Here is a 25,528-nt window from a genome sequence, read left to right on the forward strand (position 1 = left end):
ACTCATGTATGGCCTGCCTAAGCCTCACTTAACAACGTCCTGGGAGTATTCCAGCCAGGCATCGGAAGGTATATAAATTGCCTACAGCTATAGCAAGTTCCTTATTTAACTTTAAACAGAGCTACCCGTTTGTTTTTATCTACAGACACCCCTTAGCTGCATAGGCAGTTTTTTTGTAAAGGGGAACTAACCCTTTAAATGCTTGTTAACTCTAGGGGATGAGGAGTAATACTAATACCTGCTTTACTCCACGATTTGGCTTGTGGGCAAGTCCTTGTCATCCTCATGTACAATCCAAGGCAGTTGATCCTGCATTGTACTTGATAATGTAATCAGCCTTGAGAGGCTTCAGGGAACAGGCGCACAGATAGAGGAAGCCTTCCAGAGTGAGGAGTTAGGTATTACATCTTATTCCTCATTCCCTAGAGTTAATGAGCAGTGTGAGGAGGGGCCCATTGTAAGGGTAGTCTTTAACTCTTTTTACTTGGTTGCCATAGTGAAGAAACGTTTATTGAATTAAATTAATAAAAAGCCAATGACAGGGACAATAAAATGCCAATTGACTTGCTCCTGAAGACGTTCTGTACTGATGACGAAACATGTTGGGTGGATACTTCCTGTAACATCATATCTGCTCTGTGGAGTGCACACTTCCTGACACAGGTAATTTAAATGTACATTGATTACTTCACTATGGCAAGCTCTCTCTTCTCTCCTTGGCATTGATCATTTAAACCTCATATGCGGTATGTGAAACAACGCCAAAGCGGATCCCAAGGTGCTGATATGGCTTGATTTGACTCACTTGATAAAACAATCAGTCATTAGTGTTTTGTGAGTGTGGGAGAAGTTGGGGGGCACATGGAGTGTACCTGGGCAGCACGTTTGAGAGTACCACCTTTCTATAGGATGAACTTTGATATAAGTCGAAGATTTTGCAATTGGGAAAAATTTGAGCACTGAGCACTTTACTGTATTGGATGTTTATGCACAATTATTAATGTGGGTTTGTTTCTATATATTGTTTGGTTAGCACATTGAGTCTAACTGTTGGTGATGTAGCGCTGCGACCCCTATGGGGTTTTTACTATTTCAGTCTTCAGAGTGCTTTGGCATTTTGTGGCAGCAGCTGCGTCCATTTATGTATTCATTGAATAATTTTGTAGCGCAGGTGTGTATTTGTTTCCCTCCATTGTAATTTTGACACAAATCACAAATTTTGCATCTGATCATAATACAAACACTGAGCACTTTATTGTATTGGACTTTTAGCCACTATTATTAATGCTGGACTGCTTTTATATAGTGTTTAGTTTGATCATTAAGTCTAACTGTTGGTGTAATAGCGCTGCACCCTCTGTTTGGTTTTTTTTTTTTTGCTATTTCAGTTTAACTTTACATTGCTCAAAGTGGTTGTAAACGATCTCACAGTAATAAAATATACTGGCGCAAAAATCACAAGTACATAAAAACAGCAGCTGAACACTCCAGGTAAATTTACAACAGATCAGTATACTATAAAAATAGTGCAGTGCTAATTAAAGTTCATGAGGAAAAAAATCATATAGGAAAGCACACAGAATTCCAAATAAAGTGATGATGTGCCTTGTAAAACAATGGACTCCGTGTCAGACATATAAGACCTTCACCTTAGACACTCTATGCTGTTCACCTCAACACCGGGACCCCTGAGTTAACAAAGGCTCAAACAGGCTTTCCCATAATATCCAGGAGCCTGGTCACAGTGGTCTTCCCGGTGTGGATCTTATGGGATGCCAGATTAATTCATACACAGAAATAGGATATAAGAATAAATAAGAGACATCTAGTGCTCTCTGCCAGCAAACATTTAGACCCCTTTCACACTAGGGCATTTTTCAGGCACTTTTGGGCTAAAAATAGCGCCTGAAAAATCCCCTGCAGGCCCAGTGTGAGAGCCTGAATGCTTTCACACTGGGGCGGTGCGCTTGCTAGAAAAAATTAGAAAAAGTCCTGCAAGCAGCATTTTTGGAGAGGTGTATAGATCGCTCCTCCACCATCCCTGCCCATTGAAGTGAATGGGCAGCGATGCTTTTTGAGTGCTATTAACCCTTTCTTCAGCCGCTAGCTAAAACTAGCGGCGCTTTACCGCTAATGTGGCTGACAGCCAGTGGCCAGTGTGAAAGGGCTCTTAATGGAGTAATAAAAGAAAAACACTTACAAATAAGGCACTTCAGTAAGTGCCAGCAAATGAGCGCTCGTACATGAAACTCATAGGACACGGCCGCGGGTAACGGCAACATAGCTCCTCTCTTTCCGTATGCGTTACCCCCCCCCCCTTTTTTTTTTTTTTTTTTTTTTTATAAGTGATCACCTTTTCTCAGTTCCCTCTGTCCTCAGCTGCATAAGAGCTGGGGGTGAGGGAAAAGCAGCAGGACACTGGTCTTCCCAGTGATGGGCTGTGCAGGAGGGGGTGTGTCAGGACAGGTTTGATCATTGGAGGAGAGCAGGCTGAGTTCCCAGCACAGCTAGGGAACTGACCACGCTGTGCTCTCCTGCTTAGTGTGGTCAGTTTTTGTTAGTTTAGGGGGACTGGCAGGAACACCAGGGATTACACACAAAGGAAGCAATACAAAGTGAACAGGATACTTTCTCATACAAGTACAGTAATTCCTTGGATTATGAGCATCATTTGTTCCAGAAGCATGATTGTAATCCAAAGCATTCATATCAAAGCAAGCAACCACTGCTGGTGTATGCAGTACTGTATGTGGCCAGAGGTGCGGGGAGCGCTGGTGACGCTCGGAGACACTCGGGAACTGTTGACATTTTCAGGTGCTCCGGCGCACGTTACGCTGCGCCACCCAGCTGGTAGTGTCTCCGAGTTCTCTCCAGCATCCCCCGGACCTCTGGCCACATTTGCTAATACATACACCAGCGGCTTGAGTCCTGCTCGTCTTGCGAGACAGCGCTCGCAAATCAAGTCAGGATTTAATTAAAAAAAAAAAATAGCTCGTCTTGCGAAATTCACGTATACCGCATTACTCGCAAACCAAGGTATCGCTGTGCATGGTACAGCAGGCTCATATCAGGAATATAAGTGTTGGGGTAACAAACGCTCTAAATGCTACTTATTCCTTGTAATGTTCAGTAAAATTACGTGCTAAAATGCATCAACACCACTAGATGGCATAGTATATCTAACATTAAAGTAAATCTGTGCTATGGCAAAAAAAAAAACAAACAACTAACTAAAACTGTGGCCAACAGGTGCTGTAATGTCCCAGATCATACCTTTTTATTTTAGGCTGGGTTTACACTGAGGAATGGAACGGCTCACAGCAGGGATTCGGTGCGTCTCCATTCACCGTTTCAGGTCCGATTTCAGCCCGAATTTTTGGCTGAAATGGACCAAAATATGCACAATTTGCAATTTGCACCGGAGTCGTTCCGGAAATTTGTGAACCACCTCAATAGAGAGCCAGTCGCAATCTCCTGCTATAGTGTGAACCTAGCCTTAAAGTCTGAAATTCCAGCCTGCCCCCAAACCCTTAATTCTCTTGTTAATTTATATGAGGCGATTAGGCACATCTCCTTCCGTAACACAAAATTCTCTTCATCTGAAAGACCTACCCCTAGTCAGCATATCTAAACCCAAGAACAAAAACGTAGTTGTGCAGCTTTCCATAGATGTGGCGTTTTATTTTTCACACTTTTTTCCCTTTATTTTATGTTGAATCTGTTTTATTAAGTTTCAGACATTCTTAAACAATAATGAATAAACACAGACAAAGAATAACACAATTCCAATGAGTGTACAAGTATACATTAAGATCGGATGAACAATAAAAGAACATGTATCACATAAGCAAAATCAATTATATGTCATTAAGGCATGGAGAAATAAGCGAAGTAATGGAATATCAAGTAATCAGTAGTCCACTAGAAACAATGGTGTATAAAAAAGAAAAAAACAAGGCTCAATATATATGGCCTAAAAATGTGGTGGCACTACTGGTAAAATCACCATAATCTTATAAAGGTAAGAAAGAAGGTGTAGAAAAGATGAAGAAGAAGAAGAAAAAAAAAAAAAAAGAGGGGGGGGGGGGGGGGAGAGGGTATATCAAGCTATCATCCGTTCTGTATGTTCGATCCTGTCCACTTCACGGACCCAATCAGTTAGAGAGGGGACCACCGGTTGACGCCAAGATCTAGCAATAACAGACCGGGCAGCTATTGGCAAATGGCAAATTAAGCTCTTTTTGATTTGCTTGTAGGATCCCGGTAACATAAATAGGACCGTTAAGCAGGGTTCATTGGGATATTTGTCCCCTATAAGTTTGTCATAGAGATGAAGAATCTTATCCTAAAGGGGGGTAACACATGGGCACGTACCCCAAATGTGTGTCATGGTGCCTGGGGGCCTGCAAGCATCTCCAGCATATGTCCGATACATTAGGATCAAATTTATGTAGAATAGTAGAGAAAATACGATAAGGACGTTCTTGGGCATGAGATGAGATAGATAATTTAAAAGAAAGCGCTAGTGTTTTGCCCCATTCCATATCATCCAGAGATTCATTCATTCATCTCCCTTTCCCATTTTGAAAGGAATGGCAGTGAATTTGGATAAGAAATCTGAATCGTTATCTGATATATCTGGGATAGCGAGTGCTCTGGTCTGTCCGACTGGGATAACAATGACTCAAAGGCTAAATGTGGTCTATTCAAGTCGTCAGCGTTCGGTATTTTGTCTAAAAAGTGTTAATTGAGTATGTTCAAGCCAGGCCAAAGGAGGGTTATGGCAGGAAGAGAGCATGTTGGGTAGGGGAATTCATTTTCTGGCATGGAGCGTATGGCTCAATAGAGAAGCATCTGATTTTTGCCATATAAGAAATTTAGATTTAGTACAAGTCGGAGGGAAAGAGTTGATACCAAATAGTGGGGTCAAGGGGCTGGGTCTCGAGGACAGTAAACCTTTGGTAAGGTAACTGTTCCAAATTCGCAAAGTAGTGGAGGTCACAAGGGGCATAAGGTCAGTAGGGGGTCTGTGTATCGGGTTCGTCCATGGAAGGGATGTGAGGTCTGGAGATATTCGTTTTTTTTTTTCTAATGTCGTCCGCGGTTTAGTGGAGGAACTGTGGTACCAATCGACTATTCTGATTAACGAGGCAACGTGAAAGTACAACAGTAGGTCAGGAAGAGAAACTCCCCCTCTATTCTTTGGTAAAGCTAAAATATTAAAGTCAATCCTAGGTTTCTTATGTCGCCATATGAAGTCCCGAATAGCCTTCTTGATCGATTGGAAGAAACTACGAGGAGGGGAGGTAGGAATTGCCAGAAAAATGTATAAAAATTTAGGCAGAATGTCCATCTTGACGACGTTCATTCGGCCAAACCAGGAGATGTTCGGTTTATCAAAAGATTCCAGGCACGTTCGAATCGTTCGTATTAGGGGCGTATAATTGAGATCTGCCAGGGTAGACAAGGAAGTAGGAATTTGGATTCCAAGATATTTAATAACCTTTTGCTGCCATTTAAATCCAAATGAAGATTGAAACCAGGATAAAGTAGGTTTGGGTAGGGAAATGTTAAGGGCCTCCATTTTATCGTAATTTACTGTAAAGTTACTAACCAAGCCAAACTCTGAATGCCTCAATGGCTGGCATAGATATGTGAGGCTTAGTAACATATAACAAGAGGTTGTCCACATATAGGGATAATTTATAATGATGTTGGCCAATAGAAAGACCCTGGATATTAGAGTTGTGCCGAATGGCCATGGCAAGATGTTCCATAGTGAGTATGTTTTATAATGGCGACAGGGGGCATCCCTGGCGGGTTCCATTACAAATCCATATCGGGTCAGATAGGAGGCCATTAGAACAAATTCTTGCCGTGGGGTTGCCATAGAGACCCAGGATCTTGCATAGCATGTTAGGCCCACTTGCTGAAGCGTGCTCTCTAGAAATTGCCAATGTACTTGGTCGAACGCTTTTTCGGCATCGACCGAAATTAAGTAAGATGGGATTTGCCATTTTTGGGCATATTCCATTGTGGAAAAGGTTTTAAGGATAATATCCCTGGCCTCCCTCCTGGGGGTAAACCCCACTTGGTCAAGATGTATCAGGTCGGGTATCAATGACAGAAGGCGATTGGCCAATAGTTTAGAGTATAAGCGAATGTCAATGTTGGTGAGTGAAATGGGGCAAAAGCTACCACATAGTGTAGGATCTTTCCCGGGTTTAGGTAAGACTATGATATGAGCTTCCAAAGCTTGTCTCGGGAAAGGAGAATCAGTGGCGATAGCATTATACGTTTTTATAAGAAGTGGTGTAAGGGAATCCTGGCACGATTTATAGAAACGGGTCGAGTAGACGTCTGGGCCTGGGCTTTTGTTAGGTTTGAGGGAAGATATTGCCAGCACAAGTTTGTCCTCGGTAAATGGTCGCTCAAGATCCTGCACTACAGCTGTAGGGATATTCAGTAGTGTTGTGGTAGCAATATATTCATCAATTGCAGATTGAAATCCTCAGGCGACATGTTAGTAGGGCGTGGGGAGAGGTTGTATAGTGTGGTGTTAGAAGGAACAAAATAGCTTGTTAATTACCTTAGGATGATGGGTGAGTTGGCCATCAGGTTGTTTGGGTTTAGGAATAGAAGCAATGCTAATTTTAGCATGGAGAGCTCTGGCCAGTATTCATCCTGTCTTGTTAGCTTCTACATAAAACAGTTTTCGTGTTTTGTCCCTAATGGGCAAGGTCTTCTGTTCGAACAAGTTCAACAGTTTAAGTCTAGCATCGGATAAGGCAAGTTGGGTGGTCAAGGATTGGATGCATTCATGGGATCGTTTCAAGTCAGCAATACGAAGAGACAGTTCCTGAATCTGGGCAAGACTGGTTTGTTTAAGTCTAGAGCCATGTTTAATAAAGACCCCACGTAGTACTCATTTTAATTTCCTCCCACTGTATCGGGGCAGAGGTATCGTCATTACCATGGTCAGAGATGAAGTTGGAAATAGTGGCCTGGATATCTGCAGAGCATATGTCGTCCTGTAACAATGAGTCCTTTAAGTCTCCAAGTCCAGTCATGACCAGACAGATCGGGTAAGGAAAGGGACAGAAACACTGGTGCATGATCGGACCATAATATGTTACCTATCCCACTCTGGGGGCTGTATGTCAATGCATAGTGACTGACAAGAAAAAAATCGATACGGGAGTAGGAGTTATGAGCTGCAGAAAAGAAGGAATAATCCCTATCTGTGGGGTGGAGGATATGCAAGACATCCATCAAGTTATGCTGAATCAGAAATCTCTTTAATCTATTGATTTGGGTGTAAGAAATACTACCTGAGGAAGTATAAAATGTAGGGTTCAAAACACTATTAAAATCTCCAGCGAGGAGCATCACCCCTTCGGCAAATTCCATTAGCTTGTGGAGATATTGAATAGTTTGAGCTATTTGGTCCTGGTAAGCGATATATACATTAGCCAGGGTGTACGTTTTACCACTGAGAGATATTTTCAGAAACAAATACCTCCCATCAGGGTCCGAACAGGATTCAAAAAGAGTATAATTTACGGACTTCTGACTTGTGGAGTGCTATCGCCACCCCTCTAGATTTAGACGGGGAGTATGTGCTATGTAGCCAGGTTGGGTAATATTTATTTCGCAAAAAGGAAATTTGTGCAAAAGTGGGTTTCTTGAAAGAAAATGACGTCAATCTTGGATTTGTGAAAGTCGTACAGTATTTGTGAAGCCACGGGCATTGAATAAGCACAAGCGGAGGGTAGCAGCGTCCCAGGGCCCTCCCATGGTAGAGTGATGAAAGAGGGGAAGAGATATATGAAAAAAAAAAAAGGGGGAGGGGGGGGAGAAACAACAAAAACCCAGATGCTAGTATAGAGTTTAGCACCATTTAAGTATCCTAATCAAGGATGGCTGTACAGGCCAATAGGTCTCAACCTGTCTCGAGGGGTCAATACAGGCAGAAACACTGATTTCTACGTGGGGAGGAAAAGTATTCTAGTGTCAACATGTCAAAGCAACACCCAACGCTGCCATAAAACAAGTAATAGTACAGAATAAAGGAAAAAGACTCGCCATTTTTAGGGTGGCAAGTCATAGTCATATGGAGCACTTATGCATTTAAAGAAACATAAACAGTAGGTAAACACATCCTAGCCATATCGCCTGACTTATTGTATGCACAAGAGGAGTATCCTGGTGGGACAGAAATTTTAAGGGGGGGGGGGGGGTCCGTAGATCAGTAGAGACAGTATGTTCTATAAAGGGCTTTACCCGTCAAGAAGTTTAACGAACAGTACCATTGTAATAGGGCAAGAACCAGTCTCCATATTTGGAGGTAGAGTGGGAAAATTTGGAGGTCTCCCCCAGGGGTCCTCTTGGAATCCAAACCAGAGAAAATAAATTTCTTATGAGTCATCGGAGCCTGCAACATGTAATACAGTATACCCTATACTCATTTGAAGGAACACAAGTATATATAGAGGTGTTAAACTATACCTAAGACTAAGGCCCTGAACGTTAATCAGTAGTAAAGTAAAGAAAACGATAAAATGAAGGGAGAACCAGCACATGTTATTGATAAGCTTCTGTACATGTAACAGATCCCCCCCCCCCCCCCAATAGTAATAAACCTCGCAATAGTGGTATCCAAGGTTTTTGGATTGGTATCGGGGGTAAAGCGATCCTAGAAGATGGTCATTCCCAATAACACGGTATAAACTGCCGAGTGTAATCTGACCAGACATTTCTGATCACAGTTCCAGTCAGCATGTGACCTTGAAGGTTTACTGGAGGAAGGCAAAGCTCTGTAATAGTATCTGCGTCTGTATGCATCTATGAGTCTGCTCAATGGCATAGCATGTAAAGTGAAAGGAATCACATAAACCTTTCACCCAAATGGGCAAGCTGTTGTAGTATTGTACGTGCCAGTATACTGCTGATCCAACGGTAGAGGTACGCCTTATTCCCCACAAAGAACAGTATAGCAAGGTGGTAAGGCCTTCTGTTGAAGGAGTGAGATGTTACCCATACGTTGTCGATGAAAGGAGCATGGTAGCATGACAGGAGCAGGTTTGATGCAGCACATAGGTCAATTCATAGCTCTCTAGAATATGGGCCAGTAGGCGGCAATCTGGAGTTATTCCTGGTGGAAGACCTGTTACGTAGCGGGATCGAGGGACCATTGGGAATAGTATCCAGTGCTAGCCAGTCAGGTAGGTCAATGCGTTCATGTCAAGGAAGCGGAAAACATCTGGCAGTTGACTGTGGTCATTCACAAAGATACTGTCATTGCATAGGCGAATAGTGAGGCCAAAAGGATAGTTCCACACATGTGCTGCCACAGTCCCTAACCTTATCCAGTAGAGGTTTCATTTGATGTCTCATGGATAGAGCTCTGCGAGACAGATCTGGAAGGAGGTGAATGGTAGCACCATCGAAGTGAATTGGGCCCCTATTCCAGGCACAACGCATGATCAACTCTTTCATGAGGAAGAAATGCCCCCTGCACAACACATCTCTGGGTTGGGTGCGTTCTCCTCTGCCAGGGACATTTACTCTGTGCACCCTATCCAACTCAATGGTTGCAAAGGTGGGCCTGCCCAAAATGTCATTGAATATGCCAATAACAGTGTCATGTAAGTCTGCTGCTCTAATAGCCTCCGGGATGCCACGCAGCTTAATATTATTTCGCCTGTGGCGATTTTCTAAATCATCATGTTGTAAGCGAAGATGGGTCATAGCAGCCTGTTGTTTGTGCAGACCTTCCAGAGAGTCTAGCCTTTGCAGTATTGCATCTCTATCAGTAGAGAGAGCATCAACAGTGTTTTCAAGTTTCTGTACATTTTGAGAGATGTTAGTAATGTCCTGACGCAGGGATGATACCATCCTGGACGCAATAGTTTCCATGTCCTGTCTTGTGGGTAGAAACAAGAGGATAGCAGACATCTCTACAGGAGACAGCACAGCATGAGAGGTAGGGGCAGGCAGAGCGCCAGGATTGGTGAGATCAGCAGACATGCTGGGCTGAACAGGGCTGGCAGGCAAGTCCTCGCTCAACAGCGCGGGTATGCCAGAGAGACTGGAGCTCAGAGGGGAGGGAACCTTGTCAGTAGCAGGGGGAAGCGGAGGGAAGCTTCCTACCTGAAGTATAGCTGCGGGAGGTGCCGTGCTGTCCCTAGTGGTGGGTTCCGGCGCCATCTTGTCCCGGAAGGCTGATCAAGTTCTTGGTGTTTACAGGGTGAAATAATGCTGGATGTCAGCGGGATGTGGTCTGTGGTGGTCCCCGTGCTTAGGACCCTGTCTGGACATGGATATCGCGGGCAGGGATGGGTGAGCAGCTCTTCCTTGTAGGCAGTTGGTGTGGAGCTCAGACACTTCACGCCGCTATAGCGTAGCCACACCCCTCTTTTTCCCTTTATTTTAACCTGGTAATTCTACCATTAAGTGTCCTGGGGTGGCAACCGTACTGAGCAGTGTTGTCACCCTAAGACATGGAGTGTGTCATAACACTGCATTTGACTACATAACACCTCCCTCTCTGCTTCATAACAGGGAGAGGTATTTCGTAGTCCAAGAAGATAGCAGGGAATGCTAAATGATAACAATCTGGAGGCAGACAGGACAGGAAGTTATCAGAAACACAGAAGAGTGACAATCTAGAAAGAGTGGTCCATTGAGCCTGGCCTTATTTATTTATTTTTTATTTTGTCTGAGTGTACTATAGATTATTGCAAGTATGCATGTTTGAATCCACTGTGACTGACACGTTACCTTTGCTGGAAGACTATTCCACATATCAACTACTCATTTTGGTAAAACAATACTTCCTAAGATAAGTTTTGAACTTCCCTCCTGTTACTTTGAGGCCATGTCCCCATGAAATCTTACAGAATGTTTCTGGCTGGGTGAACAACAATTTTTTTTCTTTTCCATTTATTGAACAGATAAAACACTTTAAAGCGGAGTTCCACCCAAAAGTGGAACATCCACTTATCTGCTGCCCCCCTCTGGTGTCACATTTGGCACCTTTCAGGGGGAGGGGGGAACATGTACCTGTTTTTGACAGGTACCCTTCCCCACTTCCGGGAGACTGTGCCGCGGCGCCGTCCCTCGGAAGTTCTCCCCCCCCTCCCCCCTTCCCCGCCGCCGGGCCAGTTAGAAAGCGCAGCACACTTTGCGCATGTGCAGTAGGGAACCTTTCAGCTTCACAGCCGGTTTCCCTTACCAGGAATGGTGGCGGCAGCACCCGAGACAGGCTCCCTGGACAGGTAAGCGTCCATATATTAAAAGTCACAGCTACATACACTTTAATCCAGTGCACATGGGAGGGGGAGGTAAGCCTGTGCAAATACTGACTTTTATGAAATAATAGTAAAGCTATAATCTAACACATTATAGTGTGTGATGTTTGCTTACACTTTCTAATGGGTTAAGGTTTGTTTCAAAATGGAATTCCAGACAAAACATTTTTTTTTTTTTTAGTCTGGGGTAGTCTGGTAAAAGGTTAGAACCTCTGTCAGGTTTTTTATGACTATGTCCGGCTTCATTGGAAAGATTTCCCTCTTAACTTCTGCCCCAGTAACCATACAGGAAAAGAAGGTATACTTTCAAATGGGGACACAGAAAACATTAAAGTGATTCTAAACCTTATTATTATTATTATTTTTTTAAATAAACATGGTATACTCCCCTTCTCTGTGCAGTGATTTTGTACAGAGCAGTCCCGATCTTCTTCTGGGGTCATGCACCAAGGCTCCTGGCTCCTCCTCTTCGGTGAACACCTACCATAGGAAGCCTTTTTCTATGGGAGCACTTGTTACGGGCTCAATCCCAATCCCTGCTGCCTCCATCTATAGACAGACAGCGCAGCTTCTGCTGTCAATCAACTCAAAGGATTTGATTGACAGCAGAAGGAGCCAATAGTTCCCACTGCTATCAATCTGCCCTGTGAGCAGATTGAGGGGGAAGAGAGCAGAGATGGCCACTGCTCTCGAGCACAGCGCTGGATCAAGAATTTGCTCAGGTAAATGTAGGGGGGGAAAGGGGGGTGGTGGCGGCGGCGAATGGGGCACACCAGTTTTAGTAAATCTCCCTTATGGTAGAACATCAGTAACACACAGTGTACACTGACAAAATGAAGAACAATCTGAACAGAAAAAATATTTTGTGTAGTGTACAGTCACAGCATGATCATGTATGTTCGTACTTCTGATAAGCCCTGAGACCTGTTTCTGTGCATGTTATTCTCATTTGGAAAAAAAATGTATTCATGTAAATATGTTTTCTAATTTCTATCCAGTTTAAGAAGAGCCCTACAAAAGTACCGTACAAAGCCATTGCTTTGGCCACTATCCTGTTTTTGATAGGCACTTTGCTGATTGTGATCGGGTCCCTCCTTTTAACTGGACACATTAGCAATGGGGTAAGAGTTTTTTCCTTTTCATTCAAATTTGTATTTGTTAAGTTAGACATGCAGTCATCAATAGCCTAACTCAATTTTAGCTTTTTGTCTAGAGCAGGGGTGTCAGACTCAGTCTCATCGCGGGCCGCATCAGCATTATGGTTGTACTCAAAGGGCCTGTTGTATCTGTAAGACTTTACAAATTTATCTACTCTTTATCATATTAAAAAATTGCCTCTGCATTCGATTATTACTGGCTTTAGTAATACCTTAAGGCTTAAGCTGTGAATGGCAGGTGCAGACCGACAGGGAACCCACTCACACTCCTGTAGCAGATGATGCAGGTCTGAAAATGAGCGTCATACACCGCTGGTATCATCTGCCATTCTTTTTTGACTGAGCAGTTTCCAATAAAGTTTATTGTTGATGAAACCAGCGGTGTGTGATTCTCCTTTTTCAACTTGCATAGAATTGTAATATTCTCATAATAATTGTAAGCAGATATCTAGAGTCCCCCACCCTCCCTTTCATCACAGTGCACCTCTCCTTAATTTTGTGCTGCTGCCGGGAAGAAGCTGGGAGCGGAGCTGGGAAACAGAAAGTGCAGAGCCTGGAGGACGACCAGAAGAGGGCTGGGGACAGTTGCCAGAGTCTGAAGAATGCTGAGACCCAGAGGAGGCTGAGGCGAGGGGGTGCTGTGTCTTCACAGAGAGGCATAGGATCTGCCACGGACTGTGTAGACAAGGTGGGGCGGAGACGAGAGGGTGCCACAGCTGGAAGAAAAGTGCGAGGGCCTGGCACTCCGGATTCGGCTCATGGGCCTTGTGTTTGACATATGTGGTCTAAAGTATATGTAAACCCCAAAATAGAATATATTGCAGCTTACCAACTGTGCTGACTGAATTAGATTCCTTTTTTCATTTTTTCCCCTTTATATTCACCTTATGATCTTACCGGCAGTGCACTTCATGTCCTAGGGCGAGGGTCTCCTAACTTTCTAAACAATGGGCCAGTTTACTGTAGTTCAGATTTTAGGGGGGCCAGGCTGTGCCTACTAGGAGTAAATAATGCCCCATCTTTGGTATTAGGGGAAGAAATAGTGTCCTATTCTTGGTGTTGGTGGCAGGAATTTTCTCCTATTGGTGTCCTTGGCAGGAATAATGCCTCAAGGGCTTGTTAAAGGCAAGCAAAGGGCCACAGGTAAGAAACCACTGTCCTAGGGTCATAATGCTCATACATTGTACTGTATCTGTGGAGAAGAGGGGTTGTCATCCTAGGAAAAGAACTGTTAGGAGTACAGAAATCTTCCGCCTCTCCTCTTCTGCATACCAAAGGATGATTTATAGTTCGAAAATACTTCCTGATAACACTGCAGAGTGCACAGGACTGCAGGATCAACAGGTAATTTTTCACTTATATCTTAGATATAACAAAATGCTTTTAATTGTATATTTTTAGGAGGCAAATCAGGAAGTGTAATGTTAGGGTTTACATAAGCTTAAAGTGGTTCTAAAAACATAAGGTTTATCACCTTACTGCATTCTATGCAGTAAGGTAAAATACCTTCCGTGCTGTAGCTCCCCCCAGACCTCCTTTTTTAGTTCCTGAGCCCAATCTGATCCAGCAATGTGCACGAGCGCAGCGGCTCCAGCTGCTGTCTCTCTTTTCATTGGACAAATTGATATTGGCTCCCACTGCTGTCAATCAAATCCTGTGACACCGGAGTGGGGCAGAGTCCCACTGTCTGTGTCAATGGATGCACCAGCAGGACTCGGGAGTGAGCCTGCACAGGTGCCCCTGGGAAATCGGCTTTCCATGGCGGCACCCAGTGAAGAGGAGGGTCTTGGAGCGTCTGCGGGAAACCCCAAAACTATTGCACAGAGCAGGTAAGTATAACATGTTTGTTATTTTTATTTGAAAAAAAACCCTGAAGGTTTACAAGCACTTTAAAGATATTCCTCACATTACTTTTTATTTTAGTATATTTGTGAGGTGGAGGTAGATTCTACATCAGTTAAGGTTTAGCTACTTAAATTTGCTTTAAAAGAGAAGAGTAATTCATTATGCCATAAATATGGCTGTTCTAAAGTTTGGTTGTCCAGTGCCCAGCTGCCTTATGATCAGCTGCTTTAGGATGTTTCTGGTAGCATCCTTTTACATGCAAACCGTCATGATCTTATACATACTGGTAAAGAAAGCACACATAATCATTGGCTCTGGCTTTTATATATAAAATGCTCTCTGTTTGTTTGGTGCTGGTGACTGCAGATGGACAGATTGTAGACAAATTACATTTTAACATTTTTTTTATTCTTATTTTTTTGAAGGGCAATGAACGGGCCATACCAGTGCTAATCATCGGAATTTTGGTCTTCCTGCCTGGATTCTACCACCTCCGCATCGCTTATTATGCTGCTAAAGGATACAGAGGTTACTCATATGACGACATTCCAGACTTTGATGACTGAACCACCATGTGTGGCAGAAGGCACAGCTCACACTATTCAGCTCCACTGGGAACCAACAAGACTCAGTAGGGGAAGGAGGAGAAGATGACCAGCAGACCAGTGTATATACAATGAGGCTTCAGTTTAGTCAGTCAGTTGTGATAATTCAGTGGACTGTTATATCAGTTTGTCACAAAACAAATACCCAACTTGTACTGCTAAATGTTTTTTAGGGTAAAAGAATTCCCTTCTGAAAGGAGCATGTTAGATTTTCCTTAAAGCAAGTCCTACAGAGAAAGCAAAAATGGAATTAAAAATCCCTGAGCAGTGGCAAACAGAGGTCTTCCCCTAACCACCAACCACATTCTAACTATTACTTGAATAGAGCACTTTGGAAAATGATAGCAGACATTTCATTCATTGGTGGTTTCAATACCACCCTTTTCCTTCATAGGCTTATTTAGTTATACAGAAAGCTATATGGTTTTGTAGTAAAAACATGCAGGATAAGCTATGGCTGCTCTGAAAAATATGCATTAAAATATACACTTTTTTTCATGGGATAGCAATAGATACAAATAGTTACCAAAGGATCACTTCACTCTAATTGGACAGACACAAACAACATGTTAAAATGACACTGTTACCTGAAGTTTACTTGAGGCATGCTTTACATTTTATAATCAAATGTTTTGGATAATCTATGCAAGATTTATGGCTTCATTTATATTTGGAATCTGACAGCTTTCCAGCTCTAAGCTCCATGCATCAAAGCCTGGCAATTTGCAACCCTCTGGATACATTTGAACTACAAGTCACAGGAGGTCTAGGAAGGAAAGAAAACAATTACTTTTATCCTGTCTGTGCTAAGGTAAAATGCAAGATCTGACATGTAATACATATCCTGTGCAGACAGTGAATAAGTGCATCATACCTGCACAAACCTCCAGCTGGGCACCTGCCATATTTTGTCCTGCCCACAGAGTTCAATTCAGTGCGGCCTGTCTACTTCTATGGACCCTGCATGTCTGCGCAGACTTTGCCCACTGAAGTGTGTCAAGAGTGCTAAGCTGCATTCTGTGGGAATGTCTCATTTTACCATTCAACTGAAGTCCACTAGTCATTGACATATATCAGAGCATAAGGCAGGGGTAGGCAACCTTGATCCCAATGTCTCATGGGACTACAAGTCCCATGAGACATTGCAAGACCCTGACAGGCAGAGGCATGATGGGATTTGTAGTTTCACCACAGCTGGAGTGCCGAGGTTGCCTACCCCTGGCATAGGGTGTGGAAGTGTCAGTATAGTTGCGTACTACCGCTATCCTTTGATGTAGAAACATAGCCCAGTTTACCAGGACTAAGCATTGTTTGCGATCCCTGGCTCTGACATGTTGTCCAGTGTGTACACTTTATCTTGTGTATGTGCTAAGAGCTGTAATAGAGCGGTAAGGTTGTTCTCTGCACACGTTCACAGGACAGCCTTCTTTCTTTTGACAGGGCCCAGTACTACAAGGGTAATTCTGCAGGCTGCGGAGTATACCTGACCCGGCCACGGCACAGACACAGTGATGCTCTGTACAGATGGTGATTTTCATTGTTTACTCATGTGGAGGGCCTGGTGGAATCCATAAGTTCATTAACCCATCAATCCCCAAACATTTAAGTTCCCTAGGCTGTAAAGAGTAGGAGGGTGTAGTTCTGCATAAAAGTGCATCTGTCCCCGCGCCCCCCCCCCCCCCCCCCCCCCCCCCCCCCCAAGGAAAAGTCCCGCTGGTTTGCACCCTTCCTCCCCCTGTTTACTGCCACATTTGGCACTTTTTGTGGGGGAGTGAGTACCTGGTTTTGACCCGCTCCTAATTCCAGACCCCCCCCCTTCTTCCTCCGCAGACTTTTGGGACACGTCACAGGTCCCAGAAGACTACGGGCCCATTCACAAGGTGCAGCGTGGCAGAAAACTGGCTTTGAAGGCGCAGGGCTTCACCTCCTGTTTTCCTTACTTGTTATGCCACCGTTTGCACCTGAAGCCATTTGAAGAATCGATTCAGGTGAGGACATCGCTGGATCCCTGGACAGGTAAGTGTCCTATTAAAAGTCAGCAGCTGTAACTGTACAGGATCTGTAACTGTTGACTTTTAACTTTTTTGGGGATCCTGGAGCTCCTCTTTAAGTATGGTAAAGCTAGAACTCCTGTCAGCTTTTTTGTTGTCTGTTTTCTGGTACAACATTTTTTTTCACTTCCTGTCTGGTAAATGATTTCCAATGAACAGAAAGTACAGGAAAATATGTTTAAAGGGAACCTGGAAAGCCGCAAAAGCAGACAGGGGCGTTAACCTTTCCCCATTTTATACAAAACCCCAAAAAAGTTTTTGCTATAGTTGGTTAAATAGTATAAAGTTACACTTTTTATGATGCACTTATTTGACTCTGTGTATAAGGCTATGTGAGAAAAAGTTGAGAATAACCTTTTCCAACATGTATGCAATACTTGCCCTTAGCTGTACAGAAAAGTGAGATATTTTATAGTTACCTTTGTGGTGTGACACTATCGGTGGCAAATGCCACTGGACTTGGACGTGTGTTCAGGACATCAAGTCCTCTATGAGCAGTAAAATATGGTCCCCAGATATACCACACTTATTTCTTGACTTCTGATTTTTTTTTTTGTTTTTTTGTTAACATAAATGCTAATTAAAAACCTTTAAAAAAAAAAGCAATTAATGCATGCAGTACTAACTTGTAATTTACTGGTTCTTGAAAGGCAGATTCCTCTGTTGCCAGTATCATCCACTCTGTTCCTGACTATTTTTACAGTACAGATCACAAATTTAAGGGGAGAATTTAGCTGGAGGCTATGGGCAACACAAACCGTTTTCCTCGCAGTCATTTTTGTACGGAGCTTAGCATTAGGGATCCAACCAATGTCTGTTTTCTAATGAATGAGTGAATCATTCTTTCATGGTGAGGTTGGCTCAATTGCACACCATGGCACTGCTGCTACTGCTGTATATGTTAATTTTTGCCAACATGCACCAAGGTATGGAAATTTGTGTGCATGGAAGGTATGATCTCCTTCATGTATTCTGCTAGGATAAGTGCAAATAAACGTTATAACGAAATTATGCTCATTTCCTTTTTTTGTGTGTGTATTGTTGCTTCCAGTGAATAATGGCGATATTCCGGAAAAATGTTATTCCAGGATTTAATAATATATTGTTGATTTGATTTAAAAGGTGCTTTGAAGTTGTAAATGTTTTTCCTTTGTTAGCACAAGTTAGAGATGGGGATGCAGACTAATCCTGGTGACTGTAGTGCTGTGTAAGGGCTATTTGTGCTGCTTTAGTCTTTATCCTACAACATCTGGTCCAGTGAATATGAATGTCCAGGGCAGCAGAAAAGCCACATTCAGTTGTCATCATTGCTTGTTATGAATGCTGATATGCACGACAGCAAAAATTATCTTCCACTACTTTACCGATTAGCTAAAAGATAAGTTTAAGATTGTTATAAAGATTATAGAGGCTCCCCCAGGCTTTATCCAGCAGCAGCTGTACACACTGCCCTAGCTGGGCAGTGGGTTGTGTAACTGAGTATAGTTTTTGGGGTCACAGAGCGCATGTGCCATACAGCTGGAGCATATAGTTGCCTGTGGTTCTCAGGTTTTTTTTTTTGTATGTGTGTTTTTTGTTTTTTTTTAATTCTAAAAAGGATAGAGTGCCTAAGGGAGCGTCTTTACAACAATCTTGCATTTATCTTTTCAAGCTGAACTCCGGCGCAAGAGAAAAAGTTACCCTTGCAGTGGGCCCCCCTCCGTACTGCAAGAGAAAAATGCTCTTTTTGTCTAAAAATAAGATAGCAAATAAGATAAATTACTTAAAGCATAAGTTCATCTTTTGTAACATGTTACACCCATATTCTGATGCTGGATCGAGATGGGGCTTAGGTAAGTATTAGAGGGGCTGTTGTACACTGAAGGTTTTTTATCTGAATGCAGAAAATGCATTCAGATAAAAAGCCTTTAGAACCACTTGAAGTTTTTTGGCAGTTTCATTAACGTAAGCCTGCTACGAGATACATATGCTGCCATTGACCATCCAAAAATTATAGTTTCTTCGCTTCTATTCTCATCCACTAGCTTCAAAGTTTTTGAATCATAAAGTCGGATCATGGCCGTATTTGTATACTTAATATGGATCATTGGCTCAAAGTACTGAAGCCAAATAATTAGAATGATGGCAGACGCTAGCATTTTTATAAACACAATTAAGCAATCCCTCAATCCTTTATTTTTATTTCACAGATTTCCTTTAACATTATCCTTATTTTACGTAGGCTAAATATTGAAATATTGACATAACTGCTGAATTTCGACCATTGTATGGCCACCTTCAGAATTATTTGATATGAAGCCTGGGTTTATCTGCCTTCTCCCAGGAGGTTAGTGGTTGCATTCACACATAATGAGGTTGATTTACTAAAGTAAAATGGGCTGTTCACTTTGCAAGGGAATTTTGCCCAGACCTTAGAGAAAGTGATTCAATTTTACTTTGCAAAGAATACTTAACCACGTCCAAGGGAAAAAAAAAAATGCATTTTCTCTTGCATATGATGGATGATTAAAGCGGAACTATGGGCAATATTTATTTGCACTTGCACTGCATGAGTTAACTGCTGGTTTTATTCTAGCGGAGAGGACAGTGGAGATCTACTTACCTGATCTGCCAATCCTCCCCACACGAGACACTGTTCCTGACATCGGCACGCTCTGTAGACGTAAACAGTCCACCGCTGGACCATGGGGAAGCGCAGTTTTCCAAAGGATCGGCAGATCAGGTGAGTATAAAGTTTGAGCTCTCCTCTAGAAAAAAAAATAGGCAGTTGACCCATAGACTGTATGGGAATAAATCATTTTGCCTGGAGTTGGGCTTTAAAGTTAGCAGAACTTCACCTCATTAAAGCGGGGTTCTACTTTACAAGGTGGTCTTAAACTAAAGACCACCCCCTCACCCATCGTTTTTGGATGTATATTGGGTTGCACAGATACCACTTTTTTAAACAAGTACAAGTACCAATCCTTTTTTTTCAAGTACTTACCGATTACTGATCCTTTTTTTTTTTAATGTCATCTGGCAGTAGCACTGATGGGCACTGATGAGGTGTGGACTGTGTCAGTAGTTTATTTTCCTTTTATTTATTTTTTTTACAATTTTATTTTTTTTATAATTTTTTTTTTTCCCCAGGAGGACATGGTGGGAGACCTTTAGGAGCACGAAGGAGGAAAAGGGAGAAGGACATAGGGGAAAGTCGGGGGTGATTGGTGCGGTGGTTGGGGCTGTTAGAAGCACCGATCTCCCTGTATAGACTTCAATAAAGCAGCTGAAAGCCCCAGGAGGGAGAGGAGGAGAAGCGGCTGTAGGCTGCTTTATTGAAATCTATACAGGGAGATCGGTGCTTGCAATGGCCCCCATAGCCGCACCGATCGTCCCTGACTACCCAGGTATCGGATTAGGCATCTGAGCATTTGCATGAGTACAAGTACGTGCAAATGCTCGGTATCAATACTAGTATCGGTGCAATCCTAGGTGTGTGTGTGTATATGTATGTATATGCGTGTATATACAGTGGGTACGGAAAGTACAGAGTATATACACACACACACACACACATATAATTTTTTTTTTTTTTCCCCCTACCTCTTAAGAAGTACAAAGGTGTACTTTAGTACCAGTGAAGTACATCATTTCCTCTTCTGTGGTGAACCCTTCTCCCTCCCCCACTGCCTTCTGGGACTTGTGTGTGTCCCAGAAGACGAGGCGGACATTCAGAAAGTGACTCGCGCATGCACAGTATGAAACCGGCTGTGAAGCCTGAAGGATCCACTGCCGGTTTCCCTTAGTTGTAATGGCGGCGTTTGCATACGCGCTGGTGGACGAATTGGCCTCGGGAGCGACATCGCGGGTTTCCTGGACAGGTAAGTGTCCTTATTAAAAGTCAGCAGCTACAGTACTTGTAGCTGCTGACTTTAAAAAAAACTTTTTTGAGGCTGGAACTCCGCTACGCTCTGGTGAAATACTCTTGCAAAGTGCAACTTCCCTTGCCAAGTGAACAACCTATTTGCTTTTAGTAAATCTACCCCAGTAGGTCTCCTGCTTTCACATACAGCAGTAGTTCCCAACACCCTTGTCCTCAAGTACCCCCAACAGGCCATGTTTTGGGAATTTCCCTTTAGATAAAATAGTTGTCAAACTCTAAGACCCCTTTCAAACTGAGGCAGTTTTCAGGCGTTTTTGTGCTAGAAATAGCACCTGAAAACTGCCTTCCATGTCACCCAAATATGAAAGCCCGAGTGCTTTCACACTGGGGCGGTGCGCTTGTGGGACGTTAGAAAAAGTCCTGCAAGCAGCATCTTTGGGTCGGTTTGGATGCACTGTATACAGCGCTCCCAAAACGCCCCTGCCCATTGCAACGAACGGGTGTTTTTAACCCCTTCGGCCGCTAGCAGAGGTTAAAAGCGCCCCGCTAGTGGCCGAAAAGAGCTGCTTAACCAGCGGTAAAGCACTCCTAAAACAAATGGCGCTTTAACGCTAATGCACGGGCGCCCCAGTGTGAAAGTGGTCTAACTCCTTGATTTAAAGCACCTGTGAAAGGTGAAGTAGGCCCCCATTCACATCGCTGCGATTTGACATGTCAAATCGCAGCCTATTGCCGGCAATGGCACTGTCCCAACCGGTGTAACACCAACTGTGGCACTGCACCGATATCCAAAGTAGTCCTGCAAGTCTACTTTTGGTGACTTTGGGGCGATTTCAATAGACATCTGTGCATGAACCCGCACAGAAGCCTTTCAAATAGCCCCCGAACTCGCACTAAAATGCGGGTTTTAAATTGTGTGAGTTCAGCTGACCTCGCACGATTGCAAACAAACGTTCAATGGGAACAAGGACTAAATCCTGAAAAACATGATCTGTTGGGGGTACTCGAGGACTGAGGTTGGGAACCACTGACTTACAGCAACTAGTCAGGTTTTTCATTTGCGGTATAGGAACGTGAAAGGGAGAATTTATATTTGGTGCTGTAATAGTCACATTTTTTCCTTTCATAAATGAGTGCTTATAAACGTGGAACACGTTCAGTCTCTAGATTAATCAGCTACCCGTTGATAACCTGAATGGATTACGCTGTCATTAACGCTCCCTCAGCCTGACGTGGAACAGGAAGTATTGTTCAGAAAACATGTAAATTGTGTGAAACAGCCGATGTCCCGTGTGTGGGAGATTTGTATTCAGGTCAGTACCCTCAGTAATTAGGGTATGTGACATAACCTGTATTTAAAATTTACTCTGCTCACTTTTCTTCTAGCTGAACCAGTTTGTGACTATTCTTTATGCACACTCTAGAAGCATAACAGGATTAAGATTTTCTGTCAGGGACCTTTTGATCACTGATGAATGTATTCTGGTTGAATACTTCTTAGGTTAAATCTCCAATTTTGCCCTTTTTTCAGGGATTAAGACTTCATGCTCAGACTTGTTGTGGGAAATGCAGATTAATTCCCGGTAGTTGGGAAAGCCAAGAAGCCCTCTTGTATCATTTACCACCTGTGAAATAAAGTGCCATGAGTTGTTTATATGACAGTAATAGGGAGGTTTTTTTTCACCTTATCTAGGCTGCTACTGGCTTTCATTATGTCCATGGGTCTAATTCAGTGGTCATCAACCCTGTCTTCAGGGCCCACTGACAGACCACGTTTTATGTATTACCTTGGGGAGATGCAGACTAGAATACTGCAATCACTGAGCAGCAAATTATATCACCTGTGATGTATTTCAGTTATCTTGCAAACCTGGCCTGTTAGTGGGCCCTGAGGACAGGTTTGATGACCACTGGTCTAATTCATGAAACGAGTAGCAAACACTTATTGCCAAAAGTAACAATCGGTTCCTTCTTTCCAGGTTTTTTTCCTCAGAGAATAGATGCAGGAACTCCCCCCTTCGAAGTCACCCTTTATCTCCACCCCCTACCCACCTCTGAGCACTGTCTTTTGGCTTCACCCCCTACCCACCTCCCAGTACCGCCCCTTTTAGAGAATACAGACCCAAGTATCATTTTTGTGCTACTAAGTAATTTGTATGGAATTTAATAGACCCCTCCCCAGAAATAACAGACCTCATCACAGCAACAATAGATCCCCCACACAACAACAGACCTCCTTCCCAGTAACAACGACCCCCAGCAGTGACAGATCTCCCAGCAGCCAGCATAAATAGACCCTCCAGCAGCCAGCAACAATAGACCTCTGTCAACAGAAGATCCTTGCCAGCAACAATAGACCCCTCAGCCAACAATAGACCTACCCAGCAACAATAGACCCCCACAAAAAAAAATAGATCGCCACCAGCAACAATAGACCCTCTAGCACACCTTGCGATAAAATACACTCAGTGTTGGAAGTGCTGGAACTGCGTTCCCCCAAGTTCCCGCTGCAAAAAAAAAAAACCTGCATTTTCATTCTACTGGAGAAGGTCCCTTTCACACGAGCAGACCGATCGGACCATCCAATGTTCTCTAAGGGGAGGCAGATGTAAACGGACATGTGTCTGTTTACGCCTGCCTGCATCCGAGCCGCCAATCGGATGGCAGTTGGATGGAAACACAGGTGGTATGTTTCCATCCGACTGCCCCATAGAGAACAGTGGGCTGTATGTTATGCAGAGCAGACACAGACCTGTCATCAGCCTGCTTAGCTGGGATCAACAAGACAGATCCCCTGCTGAGCAGGCAGATCCGCTTGGCGGAGTCTGACCCACGTGAAAGGGGCCTAAATGGGGAAAAAATTGATTATTATGAGCAATAGATCACAACCCCAAATACACTATATTACCAAAAGTATGCCTGACTTTACACGCACATGAACTAATGGCATCCCAGTCTTAGTTCATATGGTTCAATATTGATGTAGCAAATGTTTTACCTCTTTTGGTCTAATGAGGACCTCCAAGGCCAAAGATAGCTGACATCAATATGTGGTGGGTTGTGAGGCATAGTGGGCGCAAAGATGGTGAAAGTCATTGGGCGCAAGACACTTCTCGGATGAAAAAGAGGTTTTATTTCTTTTAACAGTCCTTTTATATTTTGCAAGGGAAAGAGGGTTAGGGCCTAGACACCCTTAGATAGTAGCAAACTCAATTGGCAGACTCCGAGACTTCAATAGGAGAACAGGAATGCTTTTTCCTATGTATCAGTCCTTTAACAGTTCCTAACTCAAACATAACAGTTTTTTCAGCTCCACTACAACTGCTCCTTGTAGTTCTTTAATACTGAGCTCCTGGTCTATCACTAGACCCTCTGATTCACTGACTCCGAATCACTTGAGCTCCTCTAAGGTGGTATCCCCTCAAGCATCACCCCCCGCTTCTCTGCTGGGTCCCTAGCTTGGCACTCCAGATACTTCTCAAGCTTCACCCCTGCTAACCGTCTCGGTCCCTGGCTTGACACGCAAGGCTGCTCTGCAAGCATCTCCTCCGCTGGTTGGGTCCCTGACTTGATCACCACCTGAAGTTTCCCGATTCTCTACCGTGCCCTTTCAGTGAGAATATCGTTCTGGTCCTTGCTTCAGTTACTCACTGTGGTCCCTGGTAAAGGTGATTGGTCCCTTTTTAGGGATAGCTTCCCTTTTACCTCCGACCACTGACAGGTTCTCTGGCCGGCAGAGCCGTCACTTCTGGTTGGACTGCAAGCTGCAATCCCAACCCTGCGCTGCTCTCTCGCTTCTGGATAGGCCCTCACACAGTCTAGCAGCCAGATGCCCTCAGGATAGGCCCAATCTCTGGCCTAGCAGCCTGGGGCGTACGACACACGTCGACCCAGACAGCCGTCCAGGTGGCACAGAACCTAGATCACCTGACTCCACCCAAATATATAGGTTCTCTCAGCAGGCCAAGGAATTCAAGAAAACCACTGCCCATTGGCTGAGATACCCCATATACCCATAACCTGACCTTGAGTTGTCCTCCTTGAGGTGTTCTATCAGGTTGAGGTCAGGACTTGCAGCCCAGTCAAGTTCCTCCACCCCAAACTCGCTCATTCGTGTCTTTATGGACCTTGCCTTGTGCTCTGGTCCAAATTATTTGGTGGAAGGGGGATTATGGTGAGGGGATCGGCTTGGCCCCTTAGTTCCAGTGAAGGGAACTCTTAAGGCGTCAGTATACCAAGACATTTTGGACAATTTCATGCTCCCAACTTGGGGTGGGGGGAACTTGACTGGCCTGCACAGAGTCCTGGCCATCAGTTGAGACTGAACCAGCTGATATTAACTTGCATTGACAGGGGGCAGGATTGCTTTCTAATTACTGATAGATTTCAGCTGGTATCTTGACTTTCCATGCCTTTTGCATCTCCCTTTCTTCATGTGTTCAATACTTTTTCCCCATGTCATTCCATTTGATTACACATAACTTAATTTCTGAACTTATTTGTTTTGGTTTCTTTGTATGTATGGATTTCCTGGATTGTTACCAACATGTGGTGAAAATTTCATGTCAATAACACCTTTAGAAATATATTTACCTAAAAAACGGTGATGTGTTTAATACTTATTTTACCTTGTGTATTGAAAATGGAAAGTCTTTCTTTAAAAAAAGTCATCAGCATGTTAATAAGGGGAGGAACC

At 43.5% G+C, this 25,528-nt stretch overlaps 1 protein-coding gene across 3 annotated transcripts in view; it reads left to right on the forward strand.

Annotated features, from left to right (window-relative positions):
• The window catches only part of TMEM230 (transmembrane protein 230), a 36,372-nt gene extending 19,767 nt beyond the window's left edge, over nt 1–16,605 (forward strand). For all 3 annotated transcript variants that reach the window (XM_073622038.1, XM_073622039.1, XM_073622037.1), the window contains 2 exons: nt 12,311–12,433; nt 14,740–16,605. In XM_073622038.1, coding sequence (XP_073478139.1) covers nt 12,311–12,433; nt 14,740–14,880 — 264 coding nt within the window. In that variant the 3' untranslated portion in view covers nt 14,881–16,605. The remainder of the gene's footprint in view (nt 1–12,310; nt 12,434–14,739) is intronic.
• Nucleotides 16,606–25,528: the final 8,923 nt, after the last annotated feature.

Source organism: Aquarana catesbeiana, linkage group LG03 (genome assembly GCF_042186555.1).
Source record: "Aquarana catesbeiana isolate 2022-GZ linkage group LG03, ASM4218655v1, whole genome shotgun sequence".
NCBI lineage: Eukaryota > Metazoa > Chordata > Amphibia > Anura > Ranidae > Aquarana > Aquarana catesbeiana.